Source organism: Notamacropus eugenii, chromosome 5 (genome assembly GCF_028372415.1).
Source record: "Notamacropus eugenii isolate mMacEug1 chromosome 5, mMacEug1.pri_v2, whole genome shotgun sequence".
Classification (NCBI taxonomy): domain Eukaryota; kingdom Metazoa; phylum Chordata; class Mammalia; order Diprotodontia; family Macropodidae; genus Notamacropus; species Notamacropus eugenii.
This window is the reverse complement of record NC_092876.1, coordinates 89,965,906-89,990,545: the sequence shown is the minus strand read 5'-3', so window position 1 is coordinate 89,990,545 and position 24,640 is coordinate 89,965,906. Positions and strand designations below refer to the sequence as shown.

The 24,640-nt window shown below is 38.5% G+C and overlaps 1 protein-coding gene and 1 pseudogene across 1 annotated transcript; both read left to right on the top strand.

Annotated features, from left to right (window-relative positions):
- Positions 1-5,563: 5,563 nt before the first annotated feature.
- LOC140508665 (olfactory receptor 52N2-like) lies at positions 5,564-6,520 on the top strand. The gene has a single exon (XM_072616552.1). The coding sequence runs from the start codon at positions 5,564-5,566 to the stop codon at positions 6,518-6,520; it is 957 nt and encodes a 318-aa protein (XP_072472653.1).
- Positions 6,521-23,375: 16,855 nt separating this feature from the next.
- On the top strand, positions 23,376-24,312 carry LOC140508664 (olfactory receptor 52E4-like; annotated as a pseudogene).
- Positions 24,313-24,640: the final 328 nt, after the last annotated feature.

Below are 24,640 nucleotides of genomic sequence, written 5' to 3'. Positions count from 1 at the left end.
CTTTTTTATCTCTCTGGGATATTTGTTTAGAAATAGTATCACTAAATTAAAGAGTGTAATGCAGTTTAATGATTGTTGTAGTACAATCCCATTTTATTCTTACAGAATGACAAAATTTAATATTGTAAAGGACTTCAGCTGCCATCTTGTCTATAACAGAAAAACATTTTTTTGCATTTATTGCTCCCTCATCATAATGCATCATTGCATTATGGTCCATCATCCAAAGTGGTCATATTATTAAATCTCTGTCAAAAAATCCTCTAAAGAGGGGAACTCTAGTAGTTTCTGAGGCACTCTATCCACTCACAGATCACTTTAATTTAGATGATTATTTTTTCCTGGAATAGAAACTACATTTGCATCTTTAGAACTTTTACCCGTTGCTCCTGGTTCTGCCCTCTGGAAAAAACAGTATTAGCAAAGTCCTTTCCACACAGAATAGTCCTTTAGATACTTGAAGACATTTCCAATGATCCCCCAATAGTCATCTTTTCTCTAGGCAAAAATATCCCCAGTTCCTTAAACCTCTCCACATATGGCATGCACTCATCATCATTGCTTCATCATCATTCCCCTCCTCTAGACAATCTGCAGTTTGCAAATTGACCTAGAAATGAGCATAGTACTCCAGATGTGGTCTTGTCAGAACAGAGTAGGGCTATTACCTTTTTATTCCTGAAAGTATACTTGTCAATGTTATTTAAGATGCTATTGTTGGGCTCCTGTGTTACAGTTTTGATTCATGTTCAGCTTGAAGTCCACCAAAATCACCAGACCTTTTGTGTCTACTTAACTATACTTTTTCCACTTTGTACTTATGAAATTGATTTCTTGCAACAAAAAGTAAAATTTTGCATTTTATTTACACCTTATTAGAGTCAGTCTAGTCTTCTTTTGTAACATGATCTTGTTGGATACTGACTTTTTCACTTAGTGCATTAGTAAGCCCTCCCTGTTTGGTAATCTGCAAACTAGGTAGGCATGATGCTTATGTGATTATTGTTGTTTTTATCTAAGTCAATAATAAAAACATCAAATATTAAAGGGCCAAGCACAAATATCTGCGCACTCTACTACAGTGGTCTCTGGAATAGTTTTGTGAATTCATGGCCCAACCAGAAGTTCATTAGTACTTTTACATTTTCTCAGTCTCACCAATCTGACCATTTTCATTTTTAGTCATCTTTCCTAATATAATTCCTATGAAGTATAAGCTTGGAGATGATTTAATTCATATTTCTATTTCAGAACATTATTTTATGTGGTTTATGATAGATAAGAATAAGAGTAAGAATAGAGTAAGATCTCAATATCTTTGATTCTTATGACTTTTGAAAAATAAAATTTTCATGAATATCTTTCATATAGCACTTTATGAATTGCAAAAAGCATCATTTAAGTTTGTCTTCATAATAACCCTGTGAGATATGTGCTAAATATCCTCAGTTTATAGATGAAGACATTGAAGTTCATAGAAGTTCTTTCCTGCCCAGGGTTATCTAAAGTATTGAAAATAAGTAATATCTAAATATGTAAAGTATCAGAAGTAAGATGTAAACCCCAATCTTCCAGACTTGAAGGCAGGAATTCTAACCAGTATTCCATGCTAGCTATCAAGACAGTACAATGTAAGTCCATTCAAGGTAAGGAATATGCATGGTTACTTGCTTATTTTTTTCTATTGCTTCCCCAGACAGTAGTACTATCCTTTCCAAATAGTAGTAGTTGTAGATGTCTATTGAATTGAATGGTTGAAAGAAATCCAAAGAGTTTTATTTGTTTAACTGCTTTCCTTTTGGCAGAAAAAAAAGCTATTGAAGATCAGAATGATCTAAGCCCTTCAATCAGTGTCATGTTATATTTACTTGGCCAAGAGTCCTTCATTCCTATTTTTCAAACTCAGTTACAGAAATCCAAATATCATTCTCAGATACTGCCTCCTTATTTAGCCTTCTGATCCCTGATGTCAAATTTCACTTTCTCTCCTAAAGTTCCTCAACCCTTATCTTTAGCTGACCACAGTGATTTTTTAAAATTACAAACATTTTGCCTTATAATAATCAGGTCAGGAAAGATTTGTGATATTTCTGTTTTATACTGAATACACGTTTTAGGAAGACAGGGGACCTTTGTCATATTAATGGTTGCTCGATAAATATCTATCTCAATATCTTTCCTCAAAAAGCCACTAATCACATTAGTCACAACTGGGAAGAAGATTAAGATTAAAAACCATCAAAGAAGAAAGAAAAAGTGACCAGAGAGATTAGAATGTGGTGTTTCTGAAGAGAAGTACAGATAGGGTTTATAATAGAAGGGTTTAGTCAGGTGTCAAAATAAGCAAACAGATCAAGAAAATTTAGAACTAGGAAAAAAAAACACGCCCTATTTTACTTACCAATTAAGAGGTAATTGTCCCTACTACTGGAGCAGCTAGGTGGGTGCAGTGGATGGAATGCTGGACCTGGAGTCGGAAATACCTGAGTTCAAATCTGGTCCAAGACACTTATTAGATGTGTGAACCTTGGCAAGTCGCTTAACTCTGTTTTCCTCAGTTACCTCATCTGTGAAATGAGCTAGAGGAGGAAATGGCAAGCTGGCCCAGTATTTCTGCGAAGAAAACCCCAAATGGGGTCACAAAGAGTTAGACACAACTGAAACACCTCAACTGCCACTACCACCACCATTTTAATTCAATATCTTATCTATTTTCTTCTTTACTATATTAATAGCTCCAGCAATGATCTCCTTGCTGTGATTCTATTCTACACACTGCTACCAGTATAATCTTCAAAATGCACTGCTACAACCATGCTACCCTCCTCAAAGAAAACAGTGACTAAATGTAATGTCCTAGAATTGAAAGACTTCCACAATCTTCTCCAACCAAGCTGTCCAGCCTAATCTGGTGCTGAATTCATTTCCATATTCTGTTTCAGCTAAACTGTTCTCTCTATCCTGTGCCCTCATGCTATACTGTCTAATCACTGTGTCTTTATTCAAGCTGTCCACTAAGTCTAGACAAGACTACCCCACATTTTCATCAGATGGATCCCCTCCCTTCCTGTGAAGCCCCACTCAAAGGACATCTTCTCTTGAAGCCTTCTCTGTACCTCTGTCCTTTTCTTCCTAAAATTTCTCAAAAATTTTTCCTAGGTCCCTCCTTTGCATTGTTCTTGTACTTTCTTGTGTCATAGTTATTTGTGTCACTACCTCTTTTTCCTGATATTTTTTTAAACAGGTTATTCCCCCATTCCTAAAATTGACTACATGTCTCCTGTGCCTCTCAGAATACCTAATTTCTTTGAAAGCTCAGCTCAAGAAGCACCTCCTATGTGAGGCCTTTCCTCATCTTCCCAACTTCTGGCCTCTCTAAATTATATTGTACTTATTTTGTTTATACTTATTTTGCATATGCTTCTAATTGTATATATTGTATCCCATGATAGAATATAAACTCCTTTGAAGTAGACGCTGTTTCATTTTGTCTTTGTAGTCCTAGCTCTTAGTAAAATTTCAAGCATGCAATAGACCTTTAATAAATGCTTCTTCTTTGATTCACTCCCCCATTTAGGCTGTAAGGCATTTGAGAGTAGGACTCACCCCATTTTTGTGTATTTTTATGTCCAGCACCTTGCAGAATTCCTTATGTGTAATATATTTCATAAATTATTACTAGCTTGCCTTGGCTTCATGACATGAATGAAAAGGTAGGACATTATAATCAAAGAGTAATATTTCAAAGTGGATCTCACAAGTGGAACAATTTAGAGAACTGGTGATGTTTAAGAGATGACTGTGTGCATATATGAAACAGAAGAAGTAAACTATTAGAATTATATGATCAGTTTCTAGAGATTGATCTAGATGACCTCAAAATCTATGATCCATAATATAATTGATATCTAACATTTCTCTATGTACTTTTTTTTAGCCTAGAGAAAAATAACTGTGAGGTTAATTTCTAGGTACTGTTACCTTCATTCTAAATCTCTCCTTTCTTAAACTTAAGAAGTGGGCAAGACTCTCCAAAGGTCATTTATATTCTTCCTTTGAAGTTAGGTAGGACAATAAACAAAAGATGTATCAGTTTTTTCTCCTTTTAGATTCACATGAATTTTCTTATTAACATCTACAATTTAATTTAAGAACATTAAATATAAAGAACTAAAATCAGAGACTATTAACATATAAAATTTTCATCTTCCATCAAATGGCGTGTTTTCATGGGATAAAGTGATAGCAAAGCTCTCAAAAGAGGATGGGAGATGAGAGAAAAGATGTGTGACAATGAGACTGTTCATTGCAGTCCTTCATATGTTTATTTAATAACTGAAAACTTTCGATTCAAAAATGTTTTCAATTCATGAAATTTATTTTTTATTCTATGCTTAACAGATCAAACTATTTGAATCACAATCTAGAATATAGATTTAGAGCTAGAAGGGACTTCAGAGGCCATCCCCTCAAAACTAATCAATTTACAAGATAAAGAAACTGATAGCCAGAGAATTAAAATGCTTCCCCAAGGCCACAAATCTAATACATTCCCCATCAAAAACAGCTAATTGCAACATCTAATTCAGAGAAAGTCCAATAACATATAATAGTAACTAAGGGGGATACTAGAAAGATTGAAATGATCAGAAACAATTGAATAGCAATTGTATAGTCTTCTTGGAAGTGTTCAGCTTGAATTGGTGGAGAGGAATATAGCCTTAAAGATGGCAGAGCAATAATGGTGATTTTTCCCCTAAACATTGAAATTTAGAGGGCTCAACATTTTTAAATAATAATTTTAAATACGATTAAAAATATTTCAGTTGTATTTTTGGAAAAGCTTGCACTCTTTTAGCTGCCCAAAAATAATTTAACAGCACTTAGCAAGAATACTTAGTAAAAATAGAAAGTTATTGGATAGTTTACTGCATGTCTCCTGGTGACTTCACCCCAGTTGAATACTTGTCAAATTCAGCCTGACACTTCCAAATCACTCCATTGCAACAACCTTGCTAACACCTGACTAAAAGTATCCTGGGGTTTTGGTCTTCATAAATAGAGTGGTATATTATGGTGTTGCCCTATAGTATACAATAGGGTATGGGATCTAGTCTCCTATTCAAATGAATGTATCTCTATTACTGTGATTTGAATGTGCAATTCATTCAGGCAGCAAGATGACTAGTTATCATCCTGGCAAAGAGAAATCAAGGTAATTTAGTCTGGGAACTGGCATATAAATGGATAAAAGAATCCCTTGAGTTTAATTCAGTGCTTGGCCAAGAGAGAGGTATTGATAAGGATGATACATCCAAATGACACAATGAGAGGCTGAGTTACCAGATGATCATATTTGAGTTTTGTCAGGCCAAAGTGAGTTTGAATCCCCCAAACCCTTTGAATGTGATACTTGACACATAATCTGGTTGAAGAGATTTTTCCATTCTTGTTCTCTACAATCATCCGTAGCTGATTTTCCTGAAACACTTACCTTATATTCTCTTTCCGGGCAGGCAGCAGCCACCATTGAAGAAGATAACATGCTATCCTCTTGCCTGTCATGTCCAACTCCAATAGCTCCAGCTTGACTCCCACATTCTTCATTCTGAATGGAGTTCCTGGGTTGGAAGCATCTCACATGTGGATCTCCCTACCATTCTGCTCCATGTACCTCACTGCTGTTTTGGGGAATAGTGGACTCCTCTATTTAATTCACCATGAAGAATCCTTGCACCGGCCTATGTACTACTTCTTGGCTCTACTTTCCTTCACTGATGTTGCCCTCTGCACCACAACTGTACCCAATATGCTCTGTATCTTCTGGTTCAACCTCAAGAAGATCACTTTTAATGCTTGCCTGGTCCAGATGTTCTTTGTTCATATGCTGACTGGGATGGAATCTGGTGTACTCATGCTCATGGCCCTGGACCGCTATGTGGCCATATGCTATCCCCTACGCTACACTACCATCCTCACCAATTCTGTCATTGCCAAGATTGGGTTCATCACCTTCTTGCGGGGTGTGATGCTCATTATCCCCTTCACATTTCTCTCGAAGAGGTTGTCCTACTGCCAAGGAAACATCATTCCTCACACTTATTGTGACCACATGTCTGTAGCTAAGGTGTCCTGTGGGAATGTCAAAGTCAATGCTATCTATGGTCTGATGGTTGCTCTTCTAATAGGTGTGTTTGATATTTGCTGCATTTCTGCATCTTATACCATGATTCTCCGGGCTGTAGTGAGCCTCTCCTCTGCAGAAGCCCGACACAAAGCCTTTAGTACATGCACATCTCACATTTGTGCTATAGTTATCACCTATGTTCCTGCTTTCTTCACATTCTTCACCCATCGTTTTGGGGGACACACTATTCCCCACCATATTCACATCATTGTGGCCAATCTCTACCTGCTCCTGCCTCCCACAATGAACCCTATTATTTATGGAGTGAAGACCAAGCAAATAAGAGAAGGAGTGATCAAATTGTTATTTGGGGAGAAAGGTTTCTTGGCCTAAGAATTGTTGAACATTGATGTTCAGGTGTCAGAGCATACTCTAGGGCAAAGAATGAGAAACAGAAACCTGTAGAAAAGGCCTATGAAGGAAGGAGTAACTGTGGTAAAAAAAAATTATTAACATGTGCAAAATTTATGACTCCTACTCTATTACAGTGATTGAATATCTGTGTACAAATCAAGAGAATAGACTAACTAACATGCAATGAAGAAGAAAAAATCCTTCTTTCCCTCATGGAACATCCACTGAAATACAGACCCAGATCCAGAGATACATAGGAGAATAATAGTCATTAGCACTAATTAATCTCCCTCAGATGCTCGGCTTTGTTGTAGGTAATGGTAGAAGATTGCTGTGTTTGTCCTTCATTCTTGAAGAGGACCAAGACATCAAGGAAATGATAACATGCCTTGCAGTCGACTTTGATTTAAGTGAGGGAGGGATGAGCAAGGTCACCAGCCTCACTTTTTTCTCCAGTCATCTAGATCCAGTGATCAGATATTCATCAGGATGACTGGAGATGGCCCAGGATACAATGGAAGACCCTGGTCCTTTTAGACTAAGGTCTTTTCAGGTTCTCACTTTGCATGAGGTAAACACCCATTTAGAGAATAATTCTCTTTAAGAAATGAGTCAAGGAATGGCCCCTTTAATTAGAAAAAAAAATCAATCCGGGAGGGGAAGACCCTCAGAGTTGTTGTTCTAAAGAGAAACAGCTACCACTGACATTCACTGTAAGCCAGAAGGGCCCAAAATATAGACATTAAGTGGAGCTTGGACAGGGACCTTTTGTGGTCCAATCAATGAATTTCAGAGAGAACTGGGTTTAAGTTTTTGTGAAAGAAGAAAGAAGAAAGGAAGAAAGAAAGAAAGAAAGAAAGAAAGAAAGAAAGAAAGAAAGAAAGAAAGAGAGGAAGGAAGGAAGGAAGGAAGGAAGGAAGGAAGGAAGGAAGGAAGGAAGGAAGGAAGGAAGGAAGGAAGGAAGGAAGGAAGGAAGAAAAGCAGAAAAGGAGGAAGGAAAAGAAGGAAGGAAAGGAAAGAAGGAAGGAAAGGAAGGAAAGAAGAAAAGAAAAAGAAAGAGAAATCTAGCCAATAAATTCAAATTAACTGGGCAGCTTCTGGCCACCAAAGTTTACCCTCCTTTGGAGGGAAGGAGAGGGAGAGGACAAACTGAGTTACCCAACTGACTGTGTTCCCATTCAGACAGCTTGCACTACTCACAGGTTGTGTTTGTCCTTCGTTTATGAAGAGGACCATGACATCAGGAAAATGATGACATGACTTGCAGTTGACTTTGATTTGAGTGAGGGAGGGCAGCACAAGGTTGCCAGTCTCACTTTTTCCTCCCTAGCCACCTGATAGAAAAGAAGGAAAAGAGTTCCCACAAATGTGAGACTTAGATCATGAGGCAAATATTACTGATGCCAAATTTTTTGTGATATATCTCAGAGTCCTATAAATACATGTGTAAGGAGTACAGTCATGCATAGTACACAGGAGCAACAGTGAAATTATAACTATTAAGGCACGTTGGGTTTGTCTTGAGCAGAGATTTGAAAACAGAATGTGGTAAAGTTTAGATGACTGAAAAAGGGATTCAGCAACAAAACTTGTCAACATTTGAAAAAAATAAACAATCAATGCCTGGCTTGAACATGATTCTGCATTTGATTATTTTCCCAGGACTATGTTAAATGAAGGATATACCTGATGAGAAACTGGTAAAACTTAAGAAGGGAGAGGAATTCATTCACCTGGGCCTAGGGGAGGAAAGGGCCATTTTAGCCAATAATAGAGAGAAACAGAAACAGAGGAAGGACAGGATATAAAGATATCAGAGGTAGCAGCAGAAACAAGAAAGATGAAAATGTTTTCTACCAGGCTGCCTTTCTTTGGGTTGCCTCAATTCCCCAAGTATTCTAGTCATGCCAACAAGTATTTATTAAGCATTTACTAGATGCCAGGCATACCACCGTACTATACTGTACTGTATTGTACTATAAGTGCTGGAGATATAGATGTAAGCAAAAAGGAAGACAGATCTTGTCTTCAAGGAGCTTACCTTCTAAAAGGGGAAAAAGAAGCTTGTACCCTAACTTACTTCTCAGAAGCAGATTGATATGTAGGGAAATGTTCCCTTGCATCACTCTTCACTGAAATGCAGAAGTCCTTATTGCACACTCAGACTCCCTTTCTATTAGAGAGACCTCCCATTTCTTCTCTCCTGATGGAAAAAGTAAGAGCTACTCATTTTCATCATCCTCTTATGAGAGGCAACTCTCCTGGCCCTCTCTTGTAAAAAACAATTATAGTTAGGTAAAATAAACCAACAGATAATCATATCTGACCATATCTGACAGTTTTATCACTGCATAACTGTAAGCATTTTTAAATCAATCCTCTGGAGTCCTTTTATTTTTAAAGAGGCAGCTAGGTGGCACAGAAATTTAAATTGTGCATCAGCACTTACCAGCTGTGTGACTCTGGACCAGTCATTAACTCCGGTCTTTCTCAGTTTCCTCATCTGCAGAAATGGGGGAAATAATGGTATTGACTTCTCTGGGTTGCTGTGAGGATAAAATGACATAATGTTATTAAAGTATTTTGCAAACCTCAAAGTACTTTATAGATATTAGCCGTATTTCCTTTACATTATTTGTAATCATTGTGTATGTTTAATTAATTCAATTAAGCAATCAATCAGTAAGCATTTATTAAATGCTTATTACAGATCAGGTACCATGCTAGATATCGCAGATATAAAGACAAAAAAGCAATAGCTCCTGCTCTCCAGGAGCTTACATTCTATTGGTCTATTGGAATAGAGAATAGGAACATTTACATGATCATATACTGAATACGTACAAAATGAATAAAAGGTAATTTAGAGAAGGAGGCCACCAAAAATTGGGAGGACCACAAAAGACTTAATGTCTAAGGTGATACTTGAACTGGGTTTGAAGGAAGCAAGAGATTCTGTGAGGTGGATGTCAGGTGAAGGGCATTCAAGGCATGGGGTATTGCCAGTGAAAAGGCACAGAGGCAAGAGATAGAGGGTTGTATCTGAAGGCCAATTTGGCTAAAACGTGACATGTAGGAAGGAGGAAATATATAATATGTTGTATATAAAGACTGGAGCAAGGATGTGAAGTGTTTTAGAGGCCAAATAGGAGTTTCCATTTTTCCTATTCTCTTGTTACCATTTACTTTATGTTACGTCATCTACTCATATCAAACTTTCTAAGTGTCTCTTGCTAAGACTAGAATCTGTCTTTAATTACACAATTAAGCAACTAGGGCTTTAAGGACATGATTAAATGGTTGCTTTACTTAAGCGGCACTTCCAAGACATAGTAAAAGACTTCCTGTGGTCCTCCATTGTCTGCAAAAGATGCTCTCCAATCCCAAGGAGAGGTAGAAGTTTGTTCTGTTAGGCCTAAAAAGCTAGGTGGTACAGTGGATAGGGAGCTGAACCTGGAGTTAGGAAGACTTATCTTTGTGAATTCAAATCTGGCTTCAGACACTTAGTTGTGTGACCCTGTGCAGGTCACTTAATCCTCCTTGTCTCAGTTTCCTCATCTGTAAAATGAGCTGGAGAAGGAATTGACAAACTACCCCAGTATCTATGCCAAGAAAACCTCAAATGGTATCAAAAAGAGCCACTAACCGAACAACAAGGAGCTTCCTGTTCTGAGGGACAAGAAGAACAAAATTTATGTGCTCCTCAGTGATGGCCCTTACTTCCTGATAATTCTAATAATCCCACTGATGATTGAGAAGATAGAGTCTTTAAAATGTCATGTGAGGTCAGATCCATGACAATCCTTTAGCCTGGTCTTTGTGGTATGAATAGCTTAGTGGACAGCACAGTTTGTTTTCTTGACTTCAATCTCTGAGGTTAAAAATGAATGCCATAAGGAAAAACTGATAAACTCTGTTTCTCAAAGCATTTCCATGCCTTTGGAGGCAAAGTGGGACAAGGGGCAGGGAAAGCTCAGAAGCACATTAAAACTAAATCACACAGTAGCATAATGGAAATGACACTACATCTGGTACTAGAATACCATGTTGAAAATTTGACCCTGGCACTTACTTTTCATGTGACTTTGGCAAGGTACTTAATGAGACCCCATTTTCACCCGTAAAATGGGGAGGATATGTTAGACTATTTTTGAGGTTTGTTTCCTCTCTAAATCTATGATCACATGAAACTCCTGTAGCAGAAGTCACCCTGTTCCTTGTCAAGGCTAATTCCTCTAATTGTTCCATTGATTTCTTGCCGTTCCATGGCCGTCAGGACCCTAAACCAGCACTCCTTTTCTTTAATGCATTTATAATGTCTCTATCTACCCACCTTCCCACCTTCCCAAAACATTTTAGGGAAAATAGAAGCAAAATAACAAAAATTAAAGAGACCTCAATTTGAAGTCAGATAAAGTAGTTTATTTACATACAGCTTTCTATGTGACTTTAGGCAAATTCTAGTCTCTCCAGTCCTCATTTTCCTTATCTGTAAAATTCAAGGGCCAGACCAGGTGGTTTTGAAGGTCCATTTCAATCCTGAATTTTTAATACTATGATGAGGTTTCCTTAGTTCCCCCAAAGCCTTCCCTTTACTCTTTTACCTCATCCAGCCATGATCACAACTGACTCCTTCATGGTCATTCTTGTACAAATTGTTTATATACATCCCATGCCTTCGCTTGCTTAACACCCACCCCCTTCTCAGCTTCTTGAAAGTACACTTTTATTTCCACCAATTTATTAAAATCATTCTCCCCAAAGGTCACTAGCAACTTGCTAATTACAAAATTCAAAGACCTTTTTAGTCCTTACCTTCCTTATCCTCTCTGTATTATTGGACACTGTTCTCTAGCTCCTCTTTTCTAAATATATAATTTATTTTTCAGTTAACATTCACTTCCACAAGAATTTGAATTCAAAATTTTCTCCCTATCTCTCCCTACCACCAACCCCAGGACAACATGCACCCAATCCACCCCTTCCTCCAGTCTTTTGCCCCTTGTATTACCCACACTTCTTCCATCCCTCTTCCCCTCTATTTTCCTGTAGGGCAAAATACATTTCTATACTCTATTGCTTTATATCTTAATTTCCAGTTGAATACTAAAAATTTTTTAACATTTATTCTTAAAGTTTTGAGTTCCATATTCTCTCCCTCCCTCCCCGCCTATCCTCATTGAGAAAACTAGCAACTCAACATAGGTTATACATGTGTAACAGTGCAAAGCACTTCTGTAAGAGTTATGTTTTAAAAGACTAACCACACTTCCTTCTGTCCTATCCTGCCCTTTATTTATTCCATTCTCTCCCTTGACCTGTCATCCTGCAATAGTGTTTGCTTCTGATTGTCCCTTTCCCCAATTTGCTACTCTTCTGTTATCTTTCCTCTCCTATTCCCTTGCCCCTTGACTTTCTGCAAGGTAAAATAGATTTCCATTTCCAGTTGAGTGTCTGTTATTCCCTCCTTAAGCCAAATTCCATGAGTAAGACTCAATTATTTCCTTTCATCTCCCCCCTCTTCCCCTTATTGTGAAAGCTCTTTCTTCCCCCTTTTATATGAGATGATTTGCTACATTCTACCTTACCCCTTCTTTTGCTCCTAGTACATTCCATTCAACAGTAAACTTTATTTTTTTAGGTATTCTCCCTTCTTATTCAGCTCACCCTGTGCCCTCTGTCTATGTGTGTATGTATGTGTGTGTACACATACATATATGTGTATATATCCATCCATACATATAAATATACACAATACATCCATATACATGTACATACTAACACATATGTAATATACACATACATACATACCCATATATACTTACATATTTACATTCCCTCTAACTACCCTAATACTGAGAAAGGTCTCATGAGTTAGAAGTAACAGCTTTCCATGTAGGAATGTAAACAGTTCAACTTTAATGAGTTCCTGAAGGCTTCTCTTTCCTGTTTACCTTTTCATGTTTCTCTTGATTCTTGCATTTCAACATCAGATTTTCTATTCAGCTCTGGTCTTTTCAACAAGAATGCTTGGAAGTCCTCTATTTCATTGAAATTCCATCCTTCCCCTGAAGTATCATGCTCTGTTTTGCTGGGTAGGTGATTCTTGGTTTTAGTTCTATTTCCTTTGACCTCTGGAATATCATATCCCAAACCCTTTGATCCCTTGGTGTAGAAGCTGTTATCCAGTTATCCTGATTGTATTTCCACAATACTTGAACTGCTTCTTTCTGGCTGCTTGTAATATTTTCTTCTTGACCTGGGAACTCTGGAATTTGGCTACAATATTCCTAGGGGTTTTCCTTTTGGTATCTCTGTCAGCAGGTGATTGGTGAATTCTTTCCATTTCTATTTTACCCCCTGGGTCTAGAATATCATGGCAGTTTTCCTTGATAATTTCTTGGAAGATAATATCTAGGCTCTTTTTTTGATCATGGTTTTCAGGTACACCAATAATTTTTAATTTATCTCTCCTGGTACTATTTCTCAGGTCAGTTGTTTTTCCAGTGAGATATTTCACAATGTCTTCTATTTTTTCATTCTTTTGGGGTTTTTTTATGATTTCTTGGTTTCTTATAAAGTCATTAGCTTCCATCTGCTCCATTCTTATTTTTAAAGAACTATTTTCTTTTTTTTTATTATTTATTTTTTTATTTTTTAATGTTTAGCAATCACTGCCATACAATTGTGATTTTATCCCCCCCACCTACCCCCCACTCCCCCCCTCCCTCCCCACGACTGCATACAATTCTGTATAGATTCTACATATACTTTCCTATTGAGTATATTTTCACTATAGTCATGTTATGTAGTCAGACTAAGATAAATGAAAGAAATCATATAACAAATCAGAACATGATACACAAACACATACACATACACAAACATGATCTGTTACATTATGTGAGTGACTTCCATATTTCTCTCTCTGAGTGTGGAAGGCATTTTGCCTTGAGAACCACCATTGGGATTTATTTTTTTTTTTGTAAGAAGTTCTTGTGTTATTACAAAAATCTAGGTCTACCAGAAAAAACTCTCACACACTGTGGTCGTTACTGTGCATAAAGTTCTCCTGGTTCTGCTCCTTTCACTCAGCATCAGGTCATATAAGTCCTTCCAGGCCTCTCTGAAGTCTTCTTGTTCATCATTTCTTATGGCACAATAGTACTCCATTACATTCATATACCATAATTTATTCAGCCATTCCCCAATTGATGGACATCCCCTTGACTTCCAGTTTTTGGCAACTACATAGAGTGCTGCTATAAATATTTTTGTACATGTGGGACCCTTTCCCATTTTTATGATCTCTTGGGGATATAGTCCTAGTAGCGATATTGCTGGGTCAAAGGGTATGCACATTTTTGTAACCCTTTGGGCATAGTTCCAAATTGCTCTCCAGAATGGTTGGATGCGTTCGCAGCTCCACAAACAATGAATTAGTGTTCCAACTCTCCCACATCCTCTCCAGCATTTATCATTTTCTTGTTCTGTCATGTTTGCCAATCTTATAGGTGTGATGTGGTACCTCAGAGTTGTTTTGATTTGCATCTCTCTAACCAATAGTGATTTAGAGCATTTTTTCATATGATTATAGATAGCTTTAATTTCTTCTTCTGAAAATTGCCTGTTCATATCCTTTGACCATTTATCAATTGGGGAATGACTTGTATGATTATACATTTGGGTCAGTTCTCTATATATTCTAGAAATGAGGCCTTTATCCCCAAGCTTTCTTTCCCAATTCTTTCCCAATTTACTACATCCCTCCGGATTTTGGTTGCATTGGGTTTGGTTGTGCAAAAACTTCTCAGTTTAATGTAATCAAAGTTATCCATTTTGCATTTCATAATGCTTTCTAGCTCTCCTTTAGTAAAGAATTCTTCCCTTCTCCATAGATCTGATAAATACACTATTCCTTGCTTCTCCAGTTAATTCATGGTATCAATCATTTTTTTTTTACTTTTTTTTTTATTGAACTTTTAATTTTGGGTTACAAATTTTCTCCCCTTTTTTCCCCCTCCCCCCCCGGACCCAAGTTTTCTAATTGCCTCTGTGACCTATCTGCTCTCTCCTCTCTCCTCCCTCCCTGCCCTGGTCTCCGTCTTCTCTTTTGTCCTGTAGGGCCGGATAGCTTTCTTGACCCCTTAACCTGTGTTTCTTGTTACCCAGTGGTAAGAACATTACATTTGGTCCTAACACTTTGAGTTCCAACTTCTTTAGCTCCCTCCCTCTCTACCCCTTCCCCTTGGAAGACAGGCAGTTCAATATAGGCCATATCTGTTTAGTTTTGCAAATGATTTCCATACTAGTTGTGTTGTATAAGACTAACTATATTTCCCTCCATCCTGTCCTGTCCCCCATTACTTCTATTTTCTTATGGTCCTTTCCCTCCCCGTGAGTGTCGACCTCGTATTGCATTCTCCTCCCCATGCCCTCCCCTCTATCCTCCCCCCCTTCCTGCTTGTGCCCCTGTCCACTCTCCTGTATTATGAGATAGGTTTTCCTATCAGAATGAGTGCGCATTATATTCTTTCCTTTAGTGGAATGTGATGACAGTAGATCTCATATTTTTCTCTTCCCTCCCTTCTTTATCCCACCACTAATAAGTCATTTGCTTGCCTCTTTTATGAGAGATAATTTGCCCCATATAACTTCTCCCTTTCTCCTCCCAATATTTCTCTCTCAATGCTTGATTTCATTTTTTTTTTTTACTATATGATCCCATCCTCTTCAATTCACTCTGTGCACTCTGTCTCTATGTATGTGTGCATGTGTGCATGTGTGTGTGTGTGTACTCCCACCCAGTGCTCAGATACTGAAATGTTTCAAGAGTTATAAATATTGTCTTTCCATGTAGGAATGTAAACAGTTCAACTTTAGTAAGTCCCTTATGATTTCTCTCAGCTGTTCACCTTTTCATGGTTCTCTTCATTTTTGTGTTAGAAAGTCAAATTTTCTTTCCACCTCTGGTCTTTTCATCAGGAAAATTTGAAAGTCCTCTATTTCATTGAAAGACCATTTTTTTCTCCTGAAGTATTATACTCAGTTTTGCTGGGTAGGTGATTCTTGGCTTCAGTCCTAGTTCCTTTGACCTCCGGAATATCCTATTCCATTCCCTTCCATCCCTCAATGTAGAAGGTGCCAGATCCGGTACTATCCTGATTGTATTTCCACAATACTTGAATTGTTTCTTTCTAGCTGCTTGCAATATCTTCTCCTTCACCTGGGAACTCTGGAATTTGGCCACAATGCTCCTAAGAGTTTCTCTTTTTGGATCTCTTTCATGCGGTGTTCTGCAGATTCCTTGAATATTTATTTTGCCTTCTGGTTCTAGAATCTCAGAGCAGTTTTCCTTGATAATTTCGTGGAGGATGATGTCTAGGCTCTTCTTTTGATCATGGTTTTCAGGTAGACCCAGAATTTTTACATTGTCTTCTTGATTCTATTTTCCAGGTCAGTTGCTTTTCCAATAAGATATTTCACATTATCTTCCATTTTTCGAATCTGCGCGGTATGTTCTGAGATATCTGTCTTTCTCAAAAAGTCCAAAGCTTCCATCTGTACCATTCCAGATTTGAGAGATCTATTTTCTTCAGTAAGCTTTTGAATCTCCTTTTCCATTTGGTTAATTCTGCTTTTGAAAGCATTCTTCTCCTCATTGGCCCCTTGCACCTCCCTTGCCAGCTGAGTTAGGCTAGTTCTCAAGGTGCCAATTTCTTCAAGATTTTTTTGGTTCTCCTTTAGCAGGGAGCTGATCTGTTTTTCATACGTCTCCCTTATCCCTCTCATTTCCCTTCCCAGTCTTTCCTCCACCTCTCTAACTTGATTTTCAAAATTCCTCTTGAGCTCTTCCATGGCCCGAGCCCATTGGGTGGGCTGGGGCACAGAGTCCTCGATTTCTGTGTCTTTGCCTGATGGCAAGCCTTGTTCCTCCCCATCAGAAAGGAAGGGAGGAAGTGATTTTTCTCCCATAAAGTACCCTTCAATAGTTTTATTTCTTTTCCCTTTTCTTGGCATTGTCTCCCCCTAGTGGCCTGACCTCTGAATGTTCTCCTCACATCCACCTAGCCTCCTAGTCCTCCCAGCCAGCGTTTGGGGACTGAGATTCAAATGCTGCTTCCTGCCTTAGAGTTTTTGGCAGGGGCAGGGCTGCTATTCAGTGTTAAATTAAGTTCAGGTGCTGAGGTCATGGGCAGGGCCGCCTCTCTGGCTCAGTTCCCTCAGGGGGTTTATGCATAGACCTTCCACAATGGATCCAGGCTCCCACCTGTTTGGGGAGCCCCTGTCTGCAGCCGCCTCTCAGCTTCCATCTCCTGGGGGGCCCAAGCTATGGGGGCACCACGCTCCCCTCTCAACCCGCCAAAGAGACTCTCTCACCTACCCCCGTCAGTCACCTGTTGGTGGGGGGCCCATGCAGCTGCTGAAGATCCCGCCTCTGGATCCCTCTCAGAACTTTGTCTCTCGGAGCCGCGGCCGCTGTCGCCGCCACAGGTCCGGGCTGGGCACCATGTCTGCAGCGCAACGGACCTTTTGCGAGAAGTTTGCAGGTCCCTCTGTGGGTGGGGGGACCCGCGTGGCCGCTGGATCTCTTTCCCACGGTGTCACTGCCGCTGCAGGACTGCTCTCCTCTTCCTGCCCTGGCGCCCAGTCCACGGCTCGAAGGTCCCCCCGCGGGAGGTTTACAGGTCTCTCCGGAACAGAAATCTCCCTCGCTCCAATATTCCATGATCTCTGGGTGCAGAATTCGCCCTTGGTTAGTGCCCTCTGCCGTTCTGTGGTTTGTGGGTTCGGAGCTATGTGTATGTGAGTCTTTCTACTTCGCCATCTTGGCTCTGCCCCCCGGTATCAATCTTTATACCTAAATCATGTACCCATTTGGACTTTATTCTTGTGTACGGTGTCAGGTATGGGTCTATGCTTAATTTCCGTCACACTGTTATCCAGTTTTCCCAGCAATTTTTGTCAAACAATGAGTTCTTATCCCAGAAGCTGGGGTCCTTGGGTTTATCAAACAGAAGGTTGCTATATTCCTTGCCTACTGCTTCTTGAGTGCCAAGTCTATTCCACTTGTCTACCTCTCTGTTTCTTAGCCAGTACCAAGTGGTTTTGGTAATTGCTGCTTTATAGTAGAGTTTGAGGTCTGGTAGCGCTAGGCCACCTTCCCAAGCATTCCTTTTCATTAGTCCCTTTGATATTCTGGACCTTTTGTTTTTCCAAATGAATTTTGATATTATTTTATCCAGCTCTAGAAAGTAATTGTCTGATAGTTTAATTGGTATGGCACTAAATAAGTATATTAATTTCGGTAGAATTGTCATTTTTATTATATTAGCACGGCCTATCCATGAGCAACTAATGTTTTTCCACTTACTTAAATCTGACTTTATTTGTGCAAAAAGTGTCTTGTAATTGTGTTCATATAATCCCTGGGTTTGTTTTGGCAGGTAGACTCCTAAGTATTTTATACTGTCTACCCTAGCTTTAAATGGGATTTCTCTTTCTATCTCTTGCTGTTGGACTTTGTTGCTAATATATAGGAACGCAGAAGATTTGTGTGGGTTTATTTTGTAACCTGCAACTTTGCCAAAGTTGTTTATTAATTCTAGTAATTTTTTACTTGAATCTCTGGGATTCTCTAGGTAAATCATCATATCATCTGCAAAGAGTGATAACTTAGTTTCTTCTTTGGCTATTCTTATCCCTTGAATATCTTTATCTTGTCTAATTGCTACAGCTAACATTTCTAGTACCATATTGAATAATAGTGGTGATAATGCACAAACTTGTTTCACCCCTGATCTTATTGGGAATGCATCTAGCTTATCCCCATTGCATATAATGCTTGCTGAAGGTTTTAGATAGATACTGCTTATTATTTTATGGAAAGTTCCCTTTATTCCTACGTTCTCCAATGTTTTTACTGGGAATGGATGTTGTATTTTGTCAAAAGCTTTTTCTTCATCTATTGAGATAATCATGTGGTTTATGTCAGCTTTGTTGTTGATGTGATCGATAATGCTAATAGTTTTCCTAATATTGAACCAGCCCTGTAGTCCTGGTATGAATCCTACCTGATCATAATGTATTAATCTCGTGATAAGATGCTGTATTCGTTTTGCTAAAATCTTATTTAAAATTTTTGCATCTATATTCATTAGGGAAATTGGTCTATAATTTTCTTTCTCTGTTTTGTCTCTTCCTGGTTTGGGTATCAAAAGCATATTTGTATCATAGAAAGAAATTGGGAGGACTCCTTCTTCCCCAATTTTCAGAAATAGTGTATGTAGTATTGGAATTAACTGTTCTTTAAATGTTTGATAGAATTCACTTGTGAATTCATCTGGCCCTGGAGATTTTTTCCTAGGGAGTTCATTGATGGCTTGTTCAATTTCTTTTTCTGAGATGGGGTTGTTTAAGTATTCAACTTCCTCTTCTGTTAATCTGGGCAATTTGTATTTTTTAAAATATTCATCCATCTCATTTAGATTATCGAATTTGTGGGCATAAAGTTGGGCAAAGTAGTTTCTAATTATTGTTTTAATTTCCTCCTCATTGGAGGTGAGTTCACCCCTTTCATTTTTAATATTAGTAATTTGGTTTTCTTCTTTCTTTTTTTTAATCAGATTGACCAAAGGTTTATCAATTTTATTAGTTTTTTCATAAAACCAACTATTGGTTTTATTTATTAATTCAATAGTTTTCTTAATTTCAATTTTATTAATCTCTCCTTTGGTTTTCAGTATTTCTAATTTGGTATTTACTTGGGGATTTTCAATTTGTTCTTTTTCTAGCTTTTTCAACTGCAAGCCCAAGTCATTGATCTCCTCTTTCTCTATTTTATTTATGTAAGCATTCAAAGATATAAAACTTCCCCTAATAACTGCTTTTGCAGTATCCCATAAGTTTTGGTTTGTTGTCTTACTACTGTCATTCTCTTGAATGAAATTGTTGATTGTTTCTATGATTTCTTCTTTAACCCAACCCTTCTTTAGAATTAGATTATTTAGTTTCCAATTGATTTTTGGTTTCTCTTTCCATGGCCTTTTATTACATGTAATTTTTAATGCATTATGATCTGAAAAGGATGCATTGATTATCTCTACCTTTCTGCACTGGATTGTGAGATTTTTATGTCCTAGTACATGGTCAATTTTTGTAAATGTTCCATGTACCGCTGAGAAAAAGGTATATTCCTTTCTATTCCCATTTAATTTTCTCCAAAGATCTATCATATCTACCTTATCCAGAGTTTTATTTACCTCCTTAACCTCTTTCTTGTTTATTTTGAGGTTGGATTTATCGAGTTCAGAGAGGGGGAGGTTGAGGTCCCCCACTAGTATAGTTTTGCTATCAATTTCTTCCTTCAACTCCCCGAACCTCTCCTCTAAGAATCTGGATGCTATACCGCTTGGAGCATACATGTTTAGTAATGATATTGCTTCATTGTCTATGGTGCCTTTTAGCAGGATATAGTTTCCATCCTTATCCCTTTTGATTAGATCTATTTCTGCTTTTGCTTTGTCTGAGATTAGGATTGCTACTCCTGCCTTTCTTACATGAGCTGAAGCACAATATATTCTGCTCCATCCTTTGACCTTTATCCTATGTGTATCCCCCCGTTTCAAATGTGTTTCTTGTAAGCAGCATATTGTTGGATTATGCCTTTTAATCCATTCTGCTATCCGTCTCCGTTTTATGGGAGAGTTCATTCCATTCACATTCACAGTTATGATTACAATCTGTGTATTTCCCTCCAACCTCTTTCCCACCATTTGTGCTTTTAGCTCTCCCGTCTCCCTTCCCCTCCTCAATAGTATTCACTTTTCTCCCCCTCCTCCTGCAGCCTTCCCCTCCTTCTTTTAGCCCCCCTCCCTTTTACTCCCCTTTACTCTTATTGCTTCTTTCCTCCCTTTTAGCCACCCTCCCCTTTCTTCCCCCTTCCCCTCCTACTACATATAGAGCTAGTTAGGATTATCTACTTAAGATTATTGTTCCCTCCTTTGAACAAATCAGATGAGAGTACCTCTCAAACAATGCTCATCTCCCTCCCCTCCTTCCCTCTACTATAGTTTTGTACTTCTTCCTGTGATATAATTTGCCATTTTCTGCTTCCCCCTTTCCACACCTCCTATTACATTCCCTTCTCATACTTAAATCATATTTTTGACATGACATCATTTACTTTATGCCCATTCCCTTTACATATATTCCTTTTATCATAATAGCTGCACAGTTCTCAAGATTAACAGGTATCATCTTCCCTTATAGGGAGGTAAACAGTTTGCCCTAATTGAGTAGCAAGTTTTTGTTTTTGTTTTTTCCCCTCTGTTTGCCTTTTTATGATTCTCTGGAGACCTGCATTTGAAGATCAAATTGTCTATTGAGTTCTGGTGTTTTGGTCAGGAAGCTCTGGAAATCCCTTATTTCGTTGAATGACTTTCTCCTTGCCTGAAATGTTATGCTGAACTTTGCTGGGTAGTTGATCCTTGGTTGAAGTCCCAACTCCTTTGCCTTATGGAATATTGGGTTCCAATTCTTTCGATCTTTTAATGTAGAAGCTGCAAGGTCCTGTGTGATCCTGACTGTGTGTCCTTGATATTTGAATTTTTTCTTTCTGGCTGCTTGTAGTATTTTCTCCTTCACTTGATAGCTCTGGAATTTGGCAACTATATTTCTTGGGGTTTTGAGTTTGGGATCCCTTTCAGGAGGGGAACGGTGGATTCTTTCGATGACTATTTTGCCCTCTGAGTCTAGTACTTCTGGGCAGTTTTCCTTGATGATTTCCTGGAAGATGTTGTCCAGACTCTTTTCTTCATCATGGGTTTCTGGCAGGCCAATAATTCTTAAATTTTCTCTCCTGGATCTATTTTCCAGGTCAGTTGTTTTTCCAATTAAATATTTTAGATTTTCTTCTATCTTTTCATTCTTTAGATTTTGTTTGACTGATTCTTGTTGCCTCATTGAGTCATTAGTTTCTACTTGCCCAATTCTAATCTTCATCGTAGTGTTTTCTTCCGTTAGCTTTTGCATTTCCTTTTCCATCTGACCAATTTTTCCCTTTAAGGAGCTATTTTCTCCATTTAATTTTTGTATTTCTTTTTCCATTCGACCAATTTTCCCAGTTAGGTTTTGGGTTTCCTTTTCCATCTGTTCAATTTTCCCAATTAGGTTTTGGGTTTCCTTTTCCATTTGATTAACTCTTCCTTTTAGGGAGTTATTCTCTTCAGTTAATTTTTTAACTTCCTTTTCTATTTCTTCAGTTTTCCTTTTCAGAGTGATGTTCTCATCAGTGAATTCTTTTTTTATAATTTTAAAATCTAAAGGACTATTTTCTTCAGTAAGCTTTTGAACCCTCTTCTCCACTTGGCCAATTCTGTTTTTTAAAACATTCTTCTCCTCATTGGCTTTTTGGACCTCCTTTTCCATTTGGGTTAGTCTATTTTTAAATGTGTTGTTTTCTTCAGCATTCTTTTGAGTCTCCTTTAGCAAGCTGTTGACTTGCTTTTCATGATTTTCTTACATTGCTCTCATTTCTCTTCCCAATTTTTCCTCCACCTCTCTTACTTGATTTCAAAATTCTTTTTGAGCTCTTCCATGACCTGTGACACCAGTGCATATTTTTGGAGGTTTTGGATGTAGAAGCCTTGATTTTTATGTCTTCTTCTGATGGTATGCTTTGCTCTTCTTCATCTGAAAGGATTGTAGAAAATACCTTTTCATCAAGAAAGTAACCTTCTGTAGTCTTATTTTTTCACCTTTTTTGGGCATTTTCCCAACCAGTTACTTGACTTTTGAGTCCTTTGTTAAGTAGAGGGTATACTCTAGGGACCTGTAAGTCCTCAGTTCCTCCAAGGTGACACAATAAAGGGAGAGGAGTTTACTCCTCTCCTGGCCTGTGTTCTGGTCTGTGAGCAACCACAAGCTCCCTTTTCTACCCTGGAACTGCTAATAGGGTTCCCTCTCCACAGCCACCACCAGTTCCATCGTTCCAGTGCTCTTTCTTACCCCACGACTGTCACTCAGAACTGAGATCCAGATCAGCAGCTTGATTCCCCCAGGGTCTTTAGGCCAAGGGCTCCAAAAGTGGACACTGCTGCTGCCTGGGACCAGGGCTCAAGCCAGACAGCCTCTTCACTCATCCAGGTGAAAGAGCTTTCTTACTAACCTTTGAAGCTGTTTTTGGCATTTGTGGGTTAAGAAATCTGGGAACCACAGCTGCTACCTGTGATTCTGATCCCTGAAGCCTGTTTCAGTCCTGTCTGTGCCATGTGGCCCAGGCTGGTATATGCTCTGCTCTGAGCCCTGTGCAATAGACCTTTCCTGTTGGCCTCCCAGACTGTCTTGGGCTGGAAATTTATTTCACTCTGTCAGTTTGTGGCTTCTGCTGCTTTAGAATTTGTTTAGAGTCATTTTTACAGGTATTTTATGGGCTATTGGAGAAGAGCAAGAGCATATCTGTCCTTCTACCCTGCCATCATGGCTCTGCCCCCTATCTCCTCTTTCTAAATAATCTGTCCCTATAGGTACCTGAGTAAGGGATTATTATTATCCTTAATTATGCCCTATGAGTGTCTGTTCCATGGAATTCAACTTCAAGTGGACTGACCTAGAATCCTTCCAAATAAAGAAGAGAAATGGAAGTACACTTACAGGTCCTGGAGTATAGCTGGAGGTACAGGGTCTCCAAAGTCTCTCTCTCTCAAGGAAGAAAAAAGGGGAGGGGATTGGTGTCACTTGTTTCTATGGAATGATCAAAATTTAAGCTTTGATTATATTTGTTTTTCCCTTCCAGGTCAGACCACCAACAAAAAATACTCCGTACATTGGCAAAATGCCCCACCCCAATAATACTCATACTCACTCCTCCTCCTTTTTTTCTGGTTGGTATTCCAGGACTGGAAGCTGCCCATATCTGGATTGGATTCCCTTTTGGTTCTGTGTATCTGATTGCACTTTTAGGAAACTGTACCATTCTGTTTGTGATACAAACTGAAAAGAGTCTTCACCAGCCCATGTTCTATTTCCTGGCTATGTTAGCTGTTATTGACCTTGGTCTGTCAACAGCCACCATCCCCAAGATGCTGGGAATATTTTGGTTTCATTTGAGAGAAATCAGCTTGGCAGGCTGTGTTGCCCAGATGTTCTTTGGTCACAGGTTCACCACTATGGAGTCAGCAGTGCTTTTGGCCATGGCCTTTGATCATTATGTGGCTATCTGCCACCCTTTCAGGTATACCACCATCCTGACCAATAAAACTATTGGGGCAATTGCAGGGGCCATCATACTGAAGTCCCCGACTTTCATTGTTCCCTTTATTTATCTTGTTGTGAGGCTACCATTCTGTGATTCCCATATCATCCCTCATACTTGTTGTGAACACATGGGCATTGCCAAGTTGGCCTGTTCCAACATCAAAATCAACATTATCTACGGCTTGGTTGTTATTTGTATAGTATTTATGGATGTGATTCTGATTGGGGTTTCCTACATCAGGATCCTTCAGGCTGTCTTTCGGCTCCCATCCCAAGATGCTCGGCTGAAGGCCGTGAACACTTGTGGCTCCTACATCTGTGTTATGTTGGCCTTCTATACCCCATCCCTATTCTCCTTCCTCACCCACAGGTTTGGCAAGAATGTACCTCACTATATTCACATCCTCTTGTCCAATCTATATGTTGTGGTCCCACCTGCTCTCAACCCCATTATCTATGGTGTCAGAACCAAGCAAATTAGAGATCGTGTCCTACAAATCTTCATTAAAAAATAATTCACAGTCACTGAGTTGGGTTTTATAGATCTTTTTATTAGGAGCTCAATAAAGTAGAATGGAAGAGTTAGCAACATTTTGGAGAGTCTTCTGACTTGTGGTCTGGGTTTAATTATCATTTCTATGCAAATGATTCCCCATCCAAATTTCTCTGTTGAGTTCTGATCCTGTATCATCAACTTCCTATTATAAATTAAAGGTGACTGATAAAATTTAAAGTAAAATCATTGAATTAATAAATAAAAGTTGGAATTGGTTTTATGAAAAAAACAAAACAGATAAATAATTGGTTAATTTGATTTAAAAGAGAGAAGAAAACCAAATCACT